General features: G+C 45.1%; 1 protein-coding gene across 1 annotated transcript; it reads left to right on the top strand.

Moving 5' to 3' along the window:
- The first annotated feature begins 12,196 nt into the window (after positions 1-12,196).
- LOC117546357 lies at positions 12,197-14,616 on the top strand. The gene is made up of 3 exons (XM_034216567.1): positions 12,197-12,819; positions 13,429-13,564; positions 13,762-14,616. The coding sequence occupies exons 1-3, from the start codon at positions 12,227-12,229 to the stop codon at positions 14,038-14,040; spliced, it is 1,008 nt and encodes a 335-aa protein (XP_034072458.1). The 5' UTR covers positions 12,197-12,226; the 3' UTR covers positions 14,041-14,616.
- Positions 14,617-15,270: the final 654 nt, after the last annotated feature.

The following is a 15,270-nucleotide window of genomic DNA, read 5'->3' as shown; positions in this document are numbered from 1 at the left end:
TGGGTTTTGTTTTGCTGTGCTTTTCTCCCTGTCTCTTGTCTTCCTTCCTGTGTTTTTCCTCCTGTGTCTGATTGTCTAATTGTGTTCACCTGTTGCCAGTGGCGTTTTCTCCTGGAGGCCAAGGGAAGCCAGGCTTCCCCTGTTTTTTCGGATTGTAGTTATCGTTTTAATAAATAAATAAAAACACTTTGTTTAGTTTCGGAAATTCTTTGTTGTGTGTTGCTGCCGGCCCGTCTCTCCCCCATTCTCATTGAGTGATTTACAAAGAGTGAAACAGCGCCCCTCTAGATGTTATGGTGAAACAGTAGATTGCACTCTCTGTTGCGAGAGGAGGCCAGCTGAAATTGGCTTCCCTTGGTGAAAAAAAATGGAGGGATTGACCAATCAGACAAGGCTCACGTCATGCCCCTGCCAACCTGTGATTAGTCAGGGCCATGCCAAGGGAAGCCAGAGGCGGCTCCCTTGCCTCACAATCCAATCAAATCGCATCAACTTAGTGTTGCAGTGACGCATCCTAAAACCCGGAAGTAAGCTGCGCTCGGTTTCCCTCGACAAAAAAGCAATGGGATTTCTCCATAGGATTTTGGAAAATAGCTGGAAATAAGGTCAGTGGAAAACGAACCTGTTAGATAAATGCAAGTTTTGTTCAGTCGGATAATATCCACATGTCTACCCTACTTTTATAATTTTCGAATCATAAATCTAATCGATAGAAGATAGATAGCGTCACTGCACCACTCTCACCGCCGTTAGAAAGTAGCAAGCAACTGAAGCAAGTGCAATTATGGAGGGTGGAGATTTGGAGTATTTCATCAAAAATAATTGTACTAAACTTCCGCTACAGCAGCAACAACAAATACAATCTGATGACAGGCCAATGCCCAAACTGGAGCTGTGTACAGCGAGGAAAAAGGAGTGAATCGGACGTAAAACGTTAAAGGTCTCCTGATTTAGTTTGTGAATGAATGCTTATTAGAGTTTAGGCTGGAGAGTGCGTGCGGACCTGTCGGTTAGATAACAGGCGTGTGTAAGTCCTGCATCTGTATGATACAAATGTGTGTAAAATGATACCGGGTGCTGTAATCACTCATCTGGTTACGTTAACTTATTACATTGACCACCACACCCACGACCCAAAAGAGAGGATGTATTATTGGCTTCCCCTAATTTTTTTCCCACGCCACACTACTGCCTGTTGCCCTTGTGTTTCTACCTCCCCTGCCCAGCTGTTTCTTGTCCCGTGATTACCCCTCTCTGTATTTAGTCTTGTCTTTTCCTGTGTTCCCCTGTCGGTTCATTGTTTGTCTTTCCTCTCTCCCTCCATGTTGGTCACGGTCAGTTTTGGTGTTGTTTTTACCTTGTTTTACCTATGTGTTTCATGCCATGTTTTTTGTTCATCAGCTTTTAAAATAAAGCTCGCTTTTTGTTTTTAACCCTTTTTACCTTTTTGTAGTCTGCATTTGGGTCCTACCTTTTCCACGCATTCTAACAGAATGAACCGACCAACTATGGACCCAGCGGATTTTTATGATTTTGACTTGGATCTGTTCGATCTGGATTTCTCCCTTCAGTGTTATCATGCCGAGAGGCTATCCTCAAAAAGGCACAAATGGAGGTGGCCAACATGCCTTGGTTGAGGAGCTCGTTGCCTGAATGGCTCAGAGTTTTGTCACGTAGCCCTGAGGGCCAGTCTCCATTTTCTGACCCTTTTTTGGGATCCCGTCTGGCGTTTGGAGGTCCACGGAGACTCCAAAAGACCTCTAAGAAACGCAAGGTCAGGAAGCCAGCTCGTACTCCAGTACTGGTCCACACAGCCATGGTTCCGTGCTCCAGTGCCGGCCCACACAGTCATGGTACCGTGCTCCAGTACCATCCCACACAGCCATGGTTCCGTATTCCAGTTCCGTGCCCAGCAGCCATGGTCCCCGCTCCAGTACCGGTCCACACAGCCATGGTTCCATGCTCCAGTGCCGGCCCAAACAGTCATGGTACCGTGCTCCAGTACCATCCCACACAGCCATGGTTCCGTATTCGAGTTCCGTGCCCAGCAGCCATGGTCCCTGCTCCAGTACCGGTCCATTCAGCCATGGTTCCGGCTCCAGACCCGGCCCATACAGCCATGATCCAGGCTCCTGTTCCGTGCCCAGCAGCCATGGTCCCTGCTCCAGTACTGGCCCACACAGCCATGGTTCCGGCTCCAGAACTGGCCCACACAGCCATGGTCCAGGCTTTAGTTCCGGTCCCAACAGCCATGGTTCCGGCTCAAGTACCAGCCCCAGCAGTCATGGTTCCGGCTCCAGTACCGGCCCCAGCAGCCATGGTTCCGGCTCCAATACCGGCCCCAGGAGCCATGGTCCTGCCTCCCGTTTCGGCTCCAGTACTGGCTCTCCGGCCGACGCCAGCTCCCCGTGTCCTGTTGGCGTTGCGGCCGACTCCAGCTCCCCGTCGGCGTACCGACCGTCTCAAGTCACCTCTCAAGTTCCCTCTCAAATTCCTTCTCAGGTCCCCTCTCCAGTGTCTTCTCGAGTTCCCCCTCAATTATCCTCTTGAGTTCATTCTCAAGGCTCCTCTCGAGTCACCTCTCAAGTCACCTCTCGAGTTCCCTCTCGAGTCCCCTCTCGCGTCCCCTCTCCAGTCCCCTCTCCAGTCTCTCCTCGAGTCCCCTCTCAAGTCACCTTTCAAGTCATCTCTTGTGTCCCCTCTCAAGTCTCCTCTCGAGTTCCCTCTCGAGTCTCCTCTCGAGTCCCCTCTCAAGTTCCTTCTCAGGTCCCCTTTCAAGTCACCTCTCGAGTCCCCTCTCAAGTCACCTCTCGAGTCTCCTCTCGAGTCCCCTCTCAAGTCCCCTCTAAAGTTCCCTCTCGAGTCCCCTCTCAAGTCACCTCTCGAGTTCCCTCTCAAGTCCCTTCTCAAGTCCCTACTCAAGTCCCTACTCAAGTCCCTACTCTATGTCCTGTACCGTTGGGGGTCCAGCCGACTACTGTTCTGCCGTGGGTCCTGCCAACCCTATGTCCTGTTTCGTCAGGGGTCCTGCCAACTCCATGTCCTGACACCAGCCCTTGTTCCGTCCAGAGTCCCGTCTACGCCTGTCTCGCCAGGGGTCCCACCAGCTCCTGCTCTCGATCCCAGTGCTGCGGCGATCCAGCTGACACTGGAGGGGTCCCATTGCGGCGTACGTCGTCCTCCGGAGCTGTCCCGTCGCCGCCTTCTTGCCCGACCTTGTGCCCGGCCTCCTGAGTTTCCCAGCCGTGGTCTTCGCCCTCGAGCCCGGCCCCCTGACTTTTCCAGCCGCCGCCTTCGCCCTCATGCCCGGCCCCCTGAGTTCGCCCGCTGTGGCTTAGAATCCGTCCCTTGAGCGGCGCAACACTCAGACCGAACCCCTCCTTTGTGCCCGAAAGCCTAAGGAGTCCGTTCAGTTCGAGGGCTATTCAGTTAGGGGGTTTTAGTCTTCCCCCCCATGGTGGGTCCAAGGAAGCTAAACTGCACCTCCTCTGCCGGGTGCGTGCGCTAGCATGTTATGTGGAGCGCACGGCTGCCCTTAGACGCACCGAACAGCTGTTTGTGTGCTTCGGGGGTGGGGTGATCGGGAAAGCTCTGTCCAATAAACGCCTGGCTGGCTCTGCGAGTGCATTGCACATGCCTACGGCCAGGCAGGGAGAGCCTGCCCCACGGGGAGTCGTGCGCACTCCACACGGGCTGTAGCTGTGTCAACAGCCTTATTCAACGGTGTGAATGTGGAGGATATATGCACAGCGGCGTCTTGGTTGCCGCCAGGCCCCTTCATAAAGTTGTATCTCTTGGACATGTCTGGCTCTTTCTCCGCGTCTGTGCTTGCTGGGGCAACACAGGACTGGTGAGGAGGGGGGGGGGGGGGGCTGTGGGTCAGTAGGCATCTGACTCCCTCCCAGGACGTAATGCGCCTTCGCCTTTCCCGGGCCCTCTGAGGTCCCGTAATGGGCGAGGTGCACATTGGCCCATTACAGGGCGGATGGGCTCCTACCTCTCGGCAGGAGGGGGGTAGCCCTCCACACTTTAGTCCACACACATTCTGCACGGGGTCAGTGTTTGAGTGTGGGGCATGGGCACTTGCACTCTCCCTGTGGTCCTTAGGGACTCAGGTGCACAGGGAGCCCATACAGGGCTGGGGATTCTCCCCATCTGCCTATGGGCGGAGGGGGGGGGGGCCCAGCATGTTTTATGAGCACACTTTCTGCGAGGTAAGCGCAGCAGAGTGTGCTCTGTCAGCCGCAGCCCAGACTTCTCCAAGGTCACAACCGGGTTAAAGGAGAATGTGGGGCAGCAGCTGCTGACCAGAAAAGCTGGTCAGGGGCAGTAGGGTGGAATGATGTTGTTGGACGACAGTGCGCGTATACATCAGGGCTCCACCCACTGTACCCATAGTCCAGTAGAGGGCGGAGCCTGTGAGAGATATAACGTTGGGTTACATATTGTAACCCTTGTTATATTAACACAGGCAGAGCCCTCTACTCAGGGCACTGTCTGTCCTATATCGCTCGCTGAAGAGAGGTGTAGGATGATAGTCAGGTGGCGAGGCCTCCTTTTATACGGTGAGATGCGTGCGCATTCAGGTAGGCCCGCCCCAACGCCGGCTACGTCTATATAAATCTCAGTAGGTGAATGCTTGCATAGAGGATAGTACCCATAGAGTCCAGTAGAGCGCTGTGTTAATATAACAAGGGTTACAATACGTAACCCAGCGTTTTTCCCCATAGGTTTTTCTCTTTCGATTCTGAGAGACACATTTCTTTTTTCAGAGGTTTTGATAGGCTAAAACATCAAACTACCCATAACCCTGGATGTTTTAGGCGCAATGCACGTTGGGATATGGTGTGTATGCGATGTGAAATCCGAAAACATTAAAAAATGATAAAAAATAATACTTTAATCCGAGTGTGCTTGCTTTTCTCTTTGAAAGTCATCACATAACGGCATTGTAATACACGGTTCGGCTGCATTAAATATTACAAATCTTCTGTAGTTCTTTATTTAAAGGTTGGTAACCCATAAACGTAACTGTGAAACTTTCCACACCCATACACTAGACCCAGAGTCTCCTTTTCAATTTGCGCATAGCGCGTCTCAGTCTCTGTCATTGTTCGTGATGCGTATGCCACCGGCTGCCATTTGTCTCCATTTGCTTGAAGGAGTACAGCTCCCAATCCATCTTTAGATGCATCTGTAGAGATCTTTGTAGCTTTTGATGTATCAAAGAATGTAAGAACTGGCCCAGTAGTTAGAGTTTCCTTTAGTTTTTTCCATTATTTTTCATTTGAAGCATTCCACTCAAAAACCTTGTTGTGTTGAAGCAGCTCTCTGAGGCATGTTGTCTTGGAGGAGAGTTTAGGTATGAATTTACCCAGGAAGTTTATCATTCCCATAATTCGCAGGACTCCTTTATTGTCAGTGGCAGGAGGCATGTCCAGTATTGCTTGCACTTTTGCCAGATCAGGCTCCACCCCCTCTCCTGAGATCTTGTCTCCCAAGAAGGTCATTTCTGTGACCCCAAACTGACATTTATTTCTGTTCAATTTCAGCCCATTCACTTGGACTCTCTGTAGGAGATCTCTTAGTCTTTTGTCATGTTCTTGACGTGTTTTTCCCCAGACAACCAAGTCATCTATGTACACTCTTGTGCCTTCCAGACCCTCTATTATGGACTCCATCGCCCTGTGGAAGATTTCTGGCGCTGAGATGAAACCAAATGGCAACCTCAAAAAACAGTATCTCCCAAATGGTGTGTTGAAGGTGCAAAGCTTGCTGCTTTCTGGGTCCAACTTCAGCTGCCACAACCCCTGCGAAGCGTCCATTTTGCTGAAATATTTTGCACCTGCCATTTCACAGGTTATCTCCTCACGTTTTGGGATTTGGTAGTGTTCTCTTTTGATATTCTCATTCAGATCCTTTGGATCAAGGCAGACTCTTAAGTCACCAGTTTTCTTTTTTACACATGTGATGGAGTTCACCCAGTCAGTAGGCTCCTCCACTCGCTCAATAACACCCAGTAGTGTCATCCTGTCAAGCTCTTTTTTTAAACCCGCTCATAGTGGTGCTGGCACTCTTCTTGGGGCGTGCACTACAGGCTTGGCATCATCCTTGAGCTGGATCTTGTAAGTGTACGGCAAGGTCCCTTGTCCTTTAAAAACTGTTGGGAATTCCTTTACAATGTCAACTGTTCCAGCAAACTGCGTGTGGTTTGTATTTCTGCATTGTTTGTCCATTACTATGCCCCCACTGTTTATTTGATAGATCCTCTTAACCAGTCCTAGGTCCTCTGAAGCTTTGTCTCCCAGGAGTGATTCATGCCCATTAGGCACTATGACAAACAACAGGCTGTACTGTTTGCCTTTCACTGTAAACTTGAGTCGGCATTGCCCTTTTGTCTCAATTGGCTGCCCGTTGTATGCCTTCAGTGGTTTGTTCTTTTCTGAGATACTTCTAGGTTTCTCTCAAAGTGCCTTGAGATCATTCACATTAATTAAATTAGCTTTAGCCCCAGTGTCAATCTGAAATGGCACAATTGTCCCATTTACTAGGATTGGTGCAGTCCATTTGTCATCTGATAAAGCATTTACAGTACCTTTTGGACTCTGTGAGCCGTCATTTTCGTCATGTGACACCATCTTGATGAAAAATGTTTCACTTAAATCATCACTGTCATCAGATGCTTCAACTCTGTGCACCTTATTCCATTTATTTTTTTCTCTGGAGAGGCACATCTTTGCATAATGATTTTGTCCTTTGCACTTTGCACACATTTTCCCATAAGCAGGACATTGTCTTGGAGTGTGTTTTTCCCCACATCTCGTGCAGCTGAACAACTGTTCGTCATCATTGTTTTTATCTCTGTATCTTTTCCACGGTTTTGCTTTAACTGACACAGCGTTCACTCCCTCGTCATGTTGGCTTGCTGCTCCATGTGCAGGTTCATTAAATGTCAGTACATGTTGGCGTGCTAGCTGACTGGCGTGGCATATTTTAATGGCGCTCTCCATCGTGAGTTCTGTTTCCCTCAATCATTTCTCTCTGATTTTCCTGTCATCAGTCCCAAACACTATCTGGTCTCTAATCATAGAGTCTCTGAGATAATTGAAATTACAGGATGTTGCCTTTAGCTTGAGGTCTGTGAGAAAGTTATCAAACGTCTCTCCCTGATGCTGCATTCTTGTGCGAAAGACGTACCTTTCAAATGTTTCGTTCTTTTTCGATAGGCAGTGCTCATCAAACTGTTTTAAGACACCATCCAACTTATCTTTGTCCTCTGGTTGAGCAAACACAAAATAATTGTAGACTTCTAATGCTTCTGGTCCAGCAACGGTTAGCAGTATTGCTATTTTTCTAGCATCTGACTTTGTATATGCTCCGACAGCTGCAGCGTACAGCAGAAACTGTTGCTTGAATGTCCTCCATTTCGCATCCACATTTCCAGTCAGATTTAACGGACTTGGCGGTTTTAATGCATCCATTCTGCGTTGCTTCTTGCTCCCGACAAAGTTTTACCCGCTGATAGAAAAGGACTTGTAGTTTTTTAAGATATTACTGATTTTCTTTGAATTAAAGAATGTAAATACTGAGTTGAGAGAATAGTCAGGGGTTTTGGGTGATGAATTTCAATAGCTTACCATTAAATGACGAATATACCTTTCTGTCTATGATGTTTTACAAATCAGATATTAATGTGTAGAACTACATTATGTGAAATATCATAGCAATATCCTGTAAAATTATGTGAAAACATGAATAAAACTACGCATCTTCAGATGTTATACATATATAAGTGTCCTACACTCATAATACAAAGTTATTATGGCATTGTATGCTGTGTGTTATTTGTAACATCTTCAGAAACTACCTTTCCAACTCCTCATGCAGTTGACTGTTACAAGTCTAAGCTTGAAGAGACTGAAACTGTATTTTTCTTACAGTTTCTGACAGTTTTTTAACCCGTACCGCTTAGTGGTTAAAGCACTCTATTGCATTTTTTTGTTGAATATGTTATATGTGATGAAAACATTTAAATATTAAGAGTAGCCTAAATACAAAATTACATTACATTGCATTTAGCTGAGGCTTTTATCCAATGGGGGGGGTAGGTTGGACCCGTTTGAGTCCAGTTTTGGATAGTCTGCCGTGGTTTCATTCCATTTCAAAGAGCTTAGCGTGTCCTTGTCGCACTGCCACTCCAACATCCAATCACAGAGCTTGAGGACTAATCACGGGGTTTGTAAAGCAAAGCGGATGTTGTAGTCCCAAATGATAGCTGAGGATTATGGGTAGTGTAGTGTCTTCGGAAACTCTGTAGTGTCTAAACTCCGAAAAAACTATTTGTTTCTCCGAATCGAAGGTTAAAAACACAAAAGCATTGTACATAATTTAAACCAATCAATATTGTGTAATTAACAAGGATAAACTGATGTTTTTTAGTGGATGAGTAATGCAGATATCACTGTGTAATCATTTGACAGTGAGGCGAATACTTCCGGTTTTATTATGAAAACTTCTAGACCGGAAACACTATTTTCACCCCATGAGGGTTGACGCTGCGGAAAGACGTAGCACACTGTATAGTGTATACACCAGTGGCGAGCCGTGACTTTTATACCTAGGCCCTCTGACCCCCCCCTTCCTTAAAAAAAAAAGAAGAGATATTACGTCACAGCGTATACTTCAGCGGAATATCAAAACAGCGGCCCGGGGTGCAAAACGCATCAATGACAGCAACCCTCTACCACACAAAACAACACCATTTATATAAACACCTATCATGACAGGGCACCCACAGCCAAGTAACAATTACAAATGAATTAAGTCGGCACGGCGGCCCACATTGAAAATGACTTAGGCCTACCTTTGATGATCAAATCACTTAAACACAAAGTCCATCCTCCTGTCCTTTTGGATGAAGCACTTGTGGGTCATTCAGCTGATCCTTTGCCACTCCAGTTTATCATTGGAACTCAATCTTGAAAATGACTCGGTTAATAATTTCGCAACAATGTCATCACTATCACTGAAGTGAGCCATCATGAACGAACTTATGCTAATTATAAATCTATCGATCATAAATCTATCGATTAGATTTATGATTCGAAAATAATAAAAGTAGGATAGACATGTGGATATTATCCGGCTGAACACAACGTGCATTTATCTAACAGGTTCGTTTTCCACAGACCTTATTTCCAGCTATTTTCCAAAACCCTCTGGAGAAATCCCGTTGCTTTCTGTCGAGGGAATCCGAGCGTAGCTTACTTCTGGGTTTTAGGATGCGTCACTGCACCACTTGCATAGACCTCACAGCGGGCGGAACTTGTCATAAAGTCGGCGAAAATAAAGCCCGCCCATTTAGAGGGAAGATATGATTGGTCAATTGTACTATCATTTGACATTACTCTCTCATTGAGTTACTATAGCTGGCCCTCTGTGAATGTAGAGAGGGACCAACAAGCTCTCCCGTCTTCACATAACTCGCAGAGAAGGCATTTAACCCTTCACATTCTAACAGAAACTGAACAGGCAGATTCGAAGGATTTATTTCTTTGGAAATGTTATTTTAAATACAATTAAATAAAGTTATTTTGGTAAAACTAATGAAAAATGTAACAACAAAAAAATCTAAAAAATTATATTTACATTTTTTTTTTTTTTTAACGTTTTCAAATATAATTTTTTTGAATATCTTAGGCCCTCACAGAGGGCCTAGAGGGCCCTGACGGCTCGCCACTGGTATACACGTTCTCCTGGCGAGACCTCAAATCATCTTCGTAATATCTATCAAACTATAGATCCTACACATCCATTGGACGTAGATTCTAAAAGTACAATATACACTTCTTGCTAAAAATCTAATCAAAAAGCATTTTAATGGCCAAACTATTCCACAATTTAGGATTTTCCAGAGAGGGTTATTTATGAATAAACGACCCACCGGAGTATTTGCAATCAACGGGAGCATGTTGTTTCTTACACGACCACTAGAGGTGCTACACTTTAAAACGTGACTATGAGTCGTAATAAGCTGCTGAACAGGGAGGCGTGTGGCGTAGTAGTGTGTAGTGCGTTGGTGTGGGGGCACAGGTTCAAACCCCACTGCAATCAGCATGTCGTTGTGTCCCTGGGCAAGACACTTCACCCAAAATTGCTCCTGTGGGGATTGCCCACAGTATTGAGTATGTATGTCGCTTTGGATAAAGCGTCTAACAAGTGACATGTAATGTAATGTAACAATCAACCTATTTGGTAGTTTTTTTTAGGAGGACAGGCTGTCCATTTGACTGTGGTTAGAATGCTGGCAGGGTGTTTGATGGCAAACTCAAGGCACTCTCTTGTCAATGATTATTGTGCCAGCAACCCAGCAGTCTACAAGTCCATGAATCAGGTATGCAGGGATTCCAAACTTCTGACGACCAGTAAACTTATTTTCCTAAAGAGGACATATTCGGCTCATCTTCAGGTTCATATTAGTATTTAGTGTCTCTCCTGGGACATGTCTCCATGCTTTAATGTTCAAAAAGCTCTATTCTTCTCATACTGCCTGTGCTGCAGCACCTCTTTTCACCCTCTGTCTGAAACCAGAGCCCAGTCTGCTCTGATTGGTTAGCTGGCCGGCTCTGTTGTGATTGGTCAACTGCTAAGAGAAGTCCCGCCCCTAAGCCTATCACGTACAATGTGTTGGAGCGCTAGCTAATAGAAGCACGAGTGTTACATAGGGATGTCACTATGTTCCATAAGTAAACAAAGGAGTCCAATGGAAGCAGGAAAGGGAACACCCAAAAAGCATAATGGGGCCCATTTAACGCTTAATACCTCTGTGCGATGTTAAGCTTCCCTCTTTTTTTCTCTCAGTGGCGTGGCCTTGCCCCATTAAAAGGGTTTGTGAGTGTGAGTGTGCGCTTCAGGCCTGTGCTCTAATAATTAGTCTTGCCATCTGTGTGTCAGAGGGTGGCAGCCAGACACCCTGTCTCGTCCCGGCCTCCAGCTATGACACGACATAGTGATCTGCACCACTATAAAGGACTGACCCAATGTCATCAAGATAAAAACTTATGAAATACACCTTATATTTTCCAAAAAGTTAGTAGTTAGTACGTAATTCATTTTGTTCACCATATATACATATTCTCGTACTTATTTCTAGCCGTATATATATATATATATATATATAGAAGCAAATGTACTGGACTGGGGTGGAGGCCTACACCACAACAAAATGAATGTGAATTTAACTTCTAGGGCCCAAATACTGAAACTGACTTGTGACCTCTTTCCAGGAACACAAGAACCAATCAATCAACCAAAATACTTTATTAATCCAAGGGGATAATAGGTGACAGTTGTACTATAGGTGAATACAATACATAAATATGTATATAGACTGAAGTTGGGCAATACAAGTCCTTGTAGTCCTCGGGGTGACATGCAACGTACGACGGAAATGGCTTGACGGCGAAAGTTACAGTGGTTTGTAGGAGTCGGGAGGAGCTGATAATTTATTCCGGCAAATTACTCAGACCTACTAATTAACCTAACAGAAGTTATTGAGTCTATGTAAGTTTACTGCTTGGCTCAGATCCACCAACGTCAGCAAGATCTCACCTCTATTAACTCTTGAAAAACCAGGATCAATTAACTGATGTTTCAATTCAGACGACCCGCTAAATCTGTTTAAGCGATCCCGAAGGATTTTGATATCAGTAAATGAGGTGTGGCCCTACCTAAGTGTGAGTGTGGCAGTGTGCAATCTTACCTTTGAAGCAGGAGAGGAGTGCGCTGATGTCTTTTAAGTTGTCCCAGTCCAAAAGGTGGGATCAGTTTATTTGAAGAAAAATAGGTCCAAACGTATACAGGGTTTCTACCTTCTCTCGTTACAACATTATAATCATACTAAACATATCGTGCTGTGATCATGTTCTAATATGCAACTCTAATTCACAGTTTTACAATTATTACATTACATTGTAACTTCAACTGCCCAATTCAGTTGTGATTTTTATAGAATTTAGAGGTCTTCCCTCATAAAAGACCAGTGATAATAAAAAGCACATTCAAACTTTCATTCACCAAATCAATTCACATCAATAGGCTACATGCACTAGGGTCTGAGACGTACTTCCGCCTTAGCCGTTATACTGCTCGGACGCTTCCGGGTTGCTTCTGGTCTGCGTAGCTGAGCATCCACAAATGTTTTACTGTTTAAATCTGTGGTTTAAATATGAGTCGACGGAAGATTTTCAAAACGGAGCATTTGCAAAGACAAGTAAAGAACTACTCCGAGCACTGCTGTGTCCCACTTTGTACGGCGTCAGCTAAATTCAACGGCGTCCTAAGTTTCCATGGCTTTCCGACCGAACTCGAGCTGCGAAGACAGTGGCTGGTTAAAATACGACGCGATAACTTTACAATCTCCTCTCACTCCAAGGTCTGCAGTCGTCACTTCGCTACGGATCAACTAATAGAGCCAAAACCCCTTGATGGCCGTAGGAGGCTTGTGAAAGGTGCTGTCCCAACTCTGTTTGAGTGGAATCACTTCACTGCTCAAACACCGCGGGCTAGTGTTTGGGAGAGAAGGGAGCGGCCCACTGAACCAGTCTCTCGGGAGGAGCAGGAAGAGCACATCGATGTCCGTGACCATGATTACTGCTCAACCCCTGAACCAGCTTCACTGGACATGTCCTCTCAAGCTACAGAAGACAACTCCAAAACATTGGAGGATCTGCAGAAGCAACTGCAGGAGTTAAGAGTCCAGCGAGAGTTTTGCTTACAGCGGTTTGCTGGCTCCGACGACAACATCCGATTCTATACCAGGTAATGTTTTGGCTAAATTCTATCCAAGTTTTTGAGATGGGTTAGCTTATAAAGAATCCTGTTTACCTGCCGTTTGACTGCTGACTATTTGAATGCAGTGTTGGAATAAGTAGGCTACTCAACTTAACTGAAGTATAAGTACAAATACTATGGTTTGAAAATACTCCTGAACTGAACATGTAGAATCATAAATCATGTGTTTTCATAAGTAACTAGAAACTATGAAGGTTAACTAAATGTGGTGGAGTAAAACATACTAATACTAACAACATCTGATAATACTTTACTACAAGTGGAAATCTTCAAAACCTTACCAAAGTAAAAGTACATGTCAATATCCACTGCGTTTCTCCCAGTTGCACACTTAAGAATGAAGAGTAAAAGTAGTCATTCTGTGTAAAATGTTCCCTGTATGTTTTAGATTATTATTACTGCTGCTTTAATGTAGTTGTTACATGTTACTGCTGTATATTACTATACCTGCACCAAGTGCCTTCTTAATCAGTCTATTTGAATTGTAATGTATTCTAGCAAACAAGAGGAAAGCATTAGCCCATGTGTTACAGTTAACGAGTCAATTAATGACTGACATGTGTCTTTTGTGTACAGATTCCCGAGCTATAACCACCTGATGGCCTTCTGGTTTTTGATTGAGCCTTCCATTTATAAAATGGTTCGTGTTACAAGAGCGATATCAGCTGCCAAGAGGAATGAAGAAGTGGTTACACACGCACGTCCATCAACGGTAGGCTACGTTTCTTTTAACACACAATCTAAACAGAAAATGTTTCTCCAACATTTCATTGCTTTCGTGTAGGCTAAAAGGCTATAGTACTCAATCCTTTTTGAATACATCAGAGAACTAAAACAACTTAATGTTTTTCCCATGGTGTGCTACACTCATGACATTAATATAGTACCCTTTTTTTGTTTATCTTCCAGAGACAGCTGCTTCAGCCAATTGACGAGTTCTTCCTTTTTCTCTGCTTCCTGTCGGTGGGTTTGAAAGAGAGGGACCTTGCAAACCGCTTCAACGTACACCAGTCCACTGTGAGCCGCATCATTGCAACATGGACGAGTTTTCTTACAACTTTATTGGGGTCACAGTGCATCTGGCTTACACCTGCAGAAGTTCAAGCCCACCTCCCAGAGGCATTCAAAGATTTCCCAGACACACAGGTGATCCTGGGACACCTCAGCTCTGTGCAATCACAGAGCTGAGGTGTCAAACACCATCCTCACTCCTCCTCCAAAGTGAAATGTATTCTACATACACATCTCACTGCACCATGAAAGCCCTGGTTGGCATAGCCCCACATGGCGCAGTGACATTTGTTTCCAGTCTGTATGGTGGTTCTGTCAGCGACAAGGAGATTTTCAAACATGGCAGTGATGGTAGATAAGGGCTTCCTGATCAGCGATTGCTGCAAATGCAAAGTGTACTGCCCACCTTTTCTGTCAAAGCAGAAGCAAATGCCAGCCTATCAGGTGAGGGAGACACAGGCCATTGCCAGACTGAGGGTTCATGTGGAGCGTGTCATTAGGAGGATAAAAGAGAACAAACTTTTTGATGGTGTCATCCTCCTGTCCCATGCCTACAACATCAACCAACTGTTTGCAGTAGCATGTATGCTGTCAAACTATCAGAACAAAGCACTGGTCAAGAAATGGGTGAAATAAGACAAGCTGATGACACCTGTGCAGGTAGCTGTGATTAAGCTGGGTGAGCACACCGTAATCCCGTGTTGCCTGACACACGCTAGTGTTTTGTTTGAATAAATGGTAAATAGCAAATTACAATGCGTTGATGATTTCTTACAAATGCAATGATTTACTATTCATTACACAAATCACTTCACTTTATTGTCTTTTTAAATACAATTGTATATTTATTTACATATATGAAATGTGACAAACAATATATATCAAAAACAAAAGATTGAAATCACATTTTGTTGTCATTCAGAACACATGATTGAGGGATTGCCTCCTAAAAACAATGACGGCTGAGCCAGGGTCTAGCAGCTAACTGCTTACAGAGTTAACAATGGCTACAGTGCCCACTACGTTTTTAATGACAGGTACTTCGGCATGTATGTGTAAAAAAAAAAGAAAGTCTACTTTTTCTCTGATTGCTCTTTGCACTTCTGGATCTGTGTATATTCTTTGCACCAGGTAGTCCTCTTGTGCCCACACTACAAAATCACACCACTGCATCCCAGATACAAGAAGTTGACCCTGTACTTGCCAGTAATAGGCATGGCTTTTCTTGAGCTTAGGGGAGCCACATTCCATCTGCACATATTTGCAGTTGACATAATTTGGGACATTGGGACATTTGAATTCAACAAGGCCAAATTGGGGATATTCTGTTGGGTCAAAAACAACTCCATCAGGGGAGGCACCAAGCCAGGGCGTAGAGGGGTGAATGACAAGGCCACAAGGGGAGTA

Source organism: Gymnodraco acuticeps, unplaced genomic scaffold (genome assembly GCF_902827175.1).
Source record: "Gymnodraco acuticeps unplaced genomic scaffold, fGymAcu1.1, whole genome shotgun sequence".
Classification (NCBI taxonomy): Eukaryota; Metazoa; Chordata; class Actinopteri; order Perciformes; family Bathydraconidae; genus Gymnodraco; species Gymnodraco acuticeps.
This window is presented reverse-complemented; position numbering and strand designations above follow the sequence as displayed.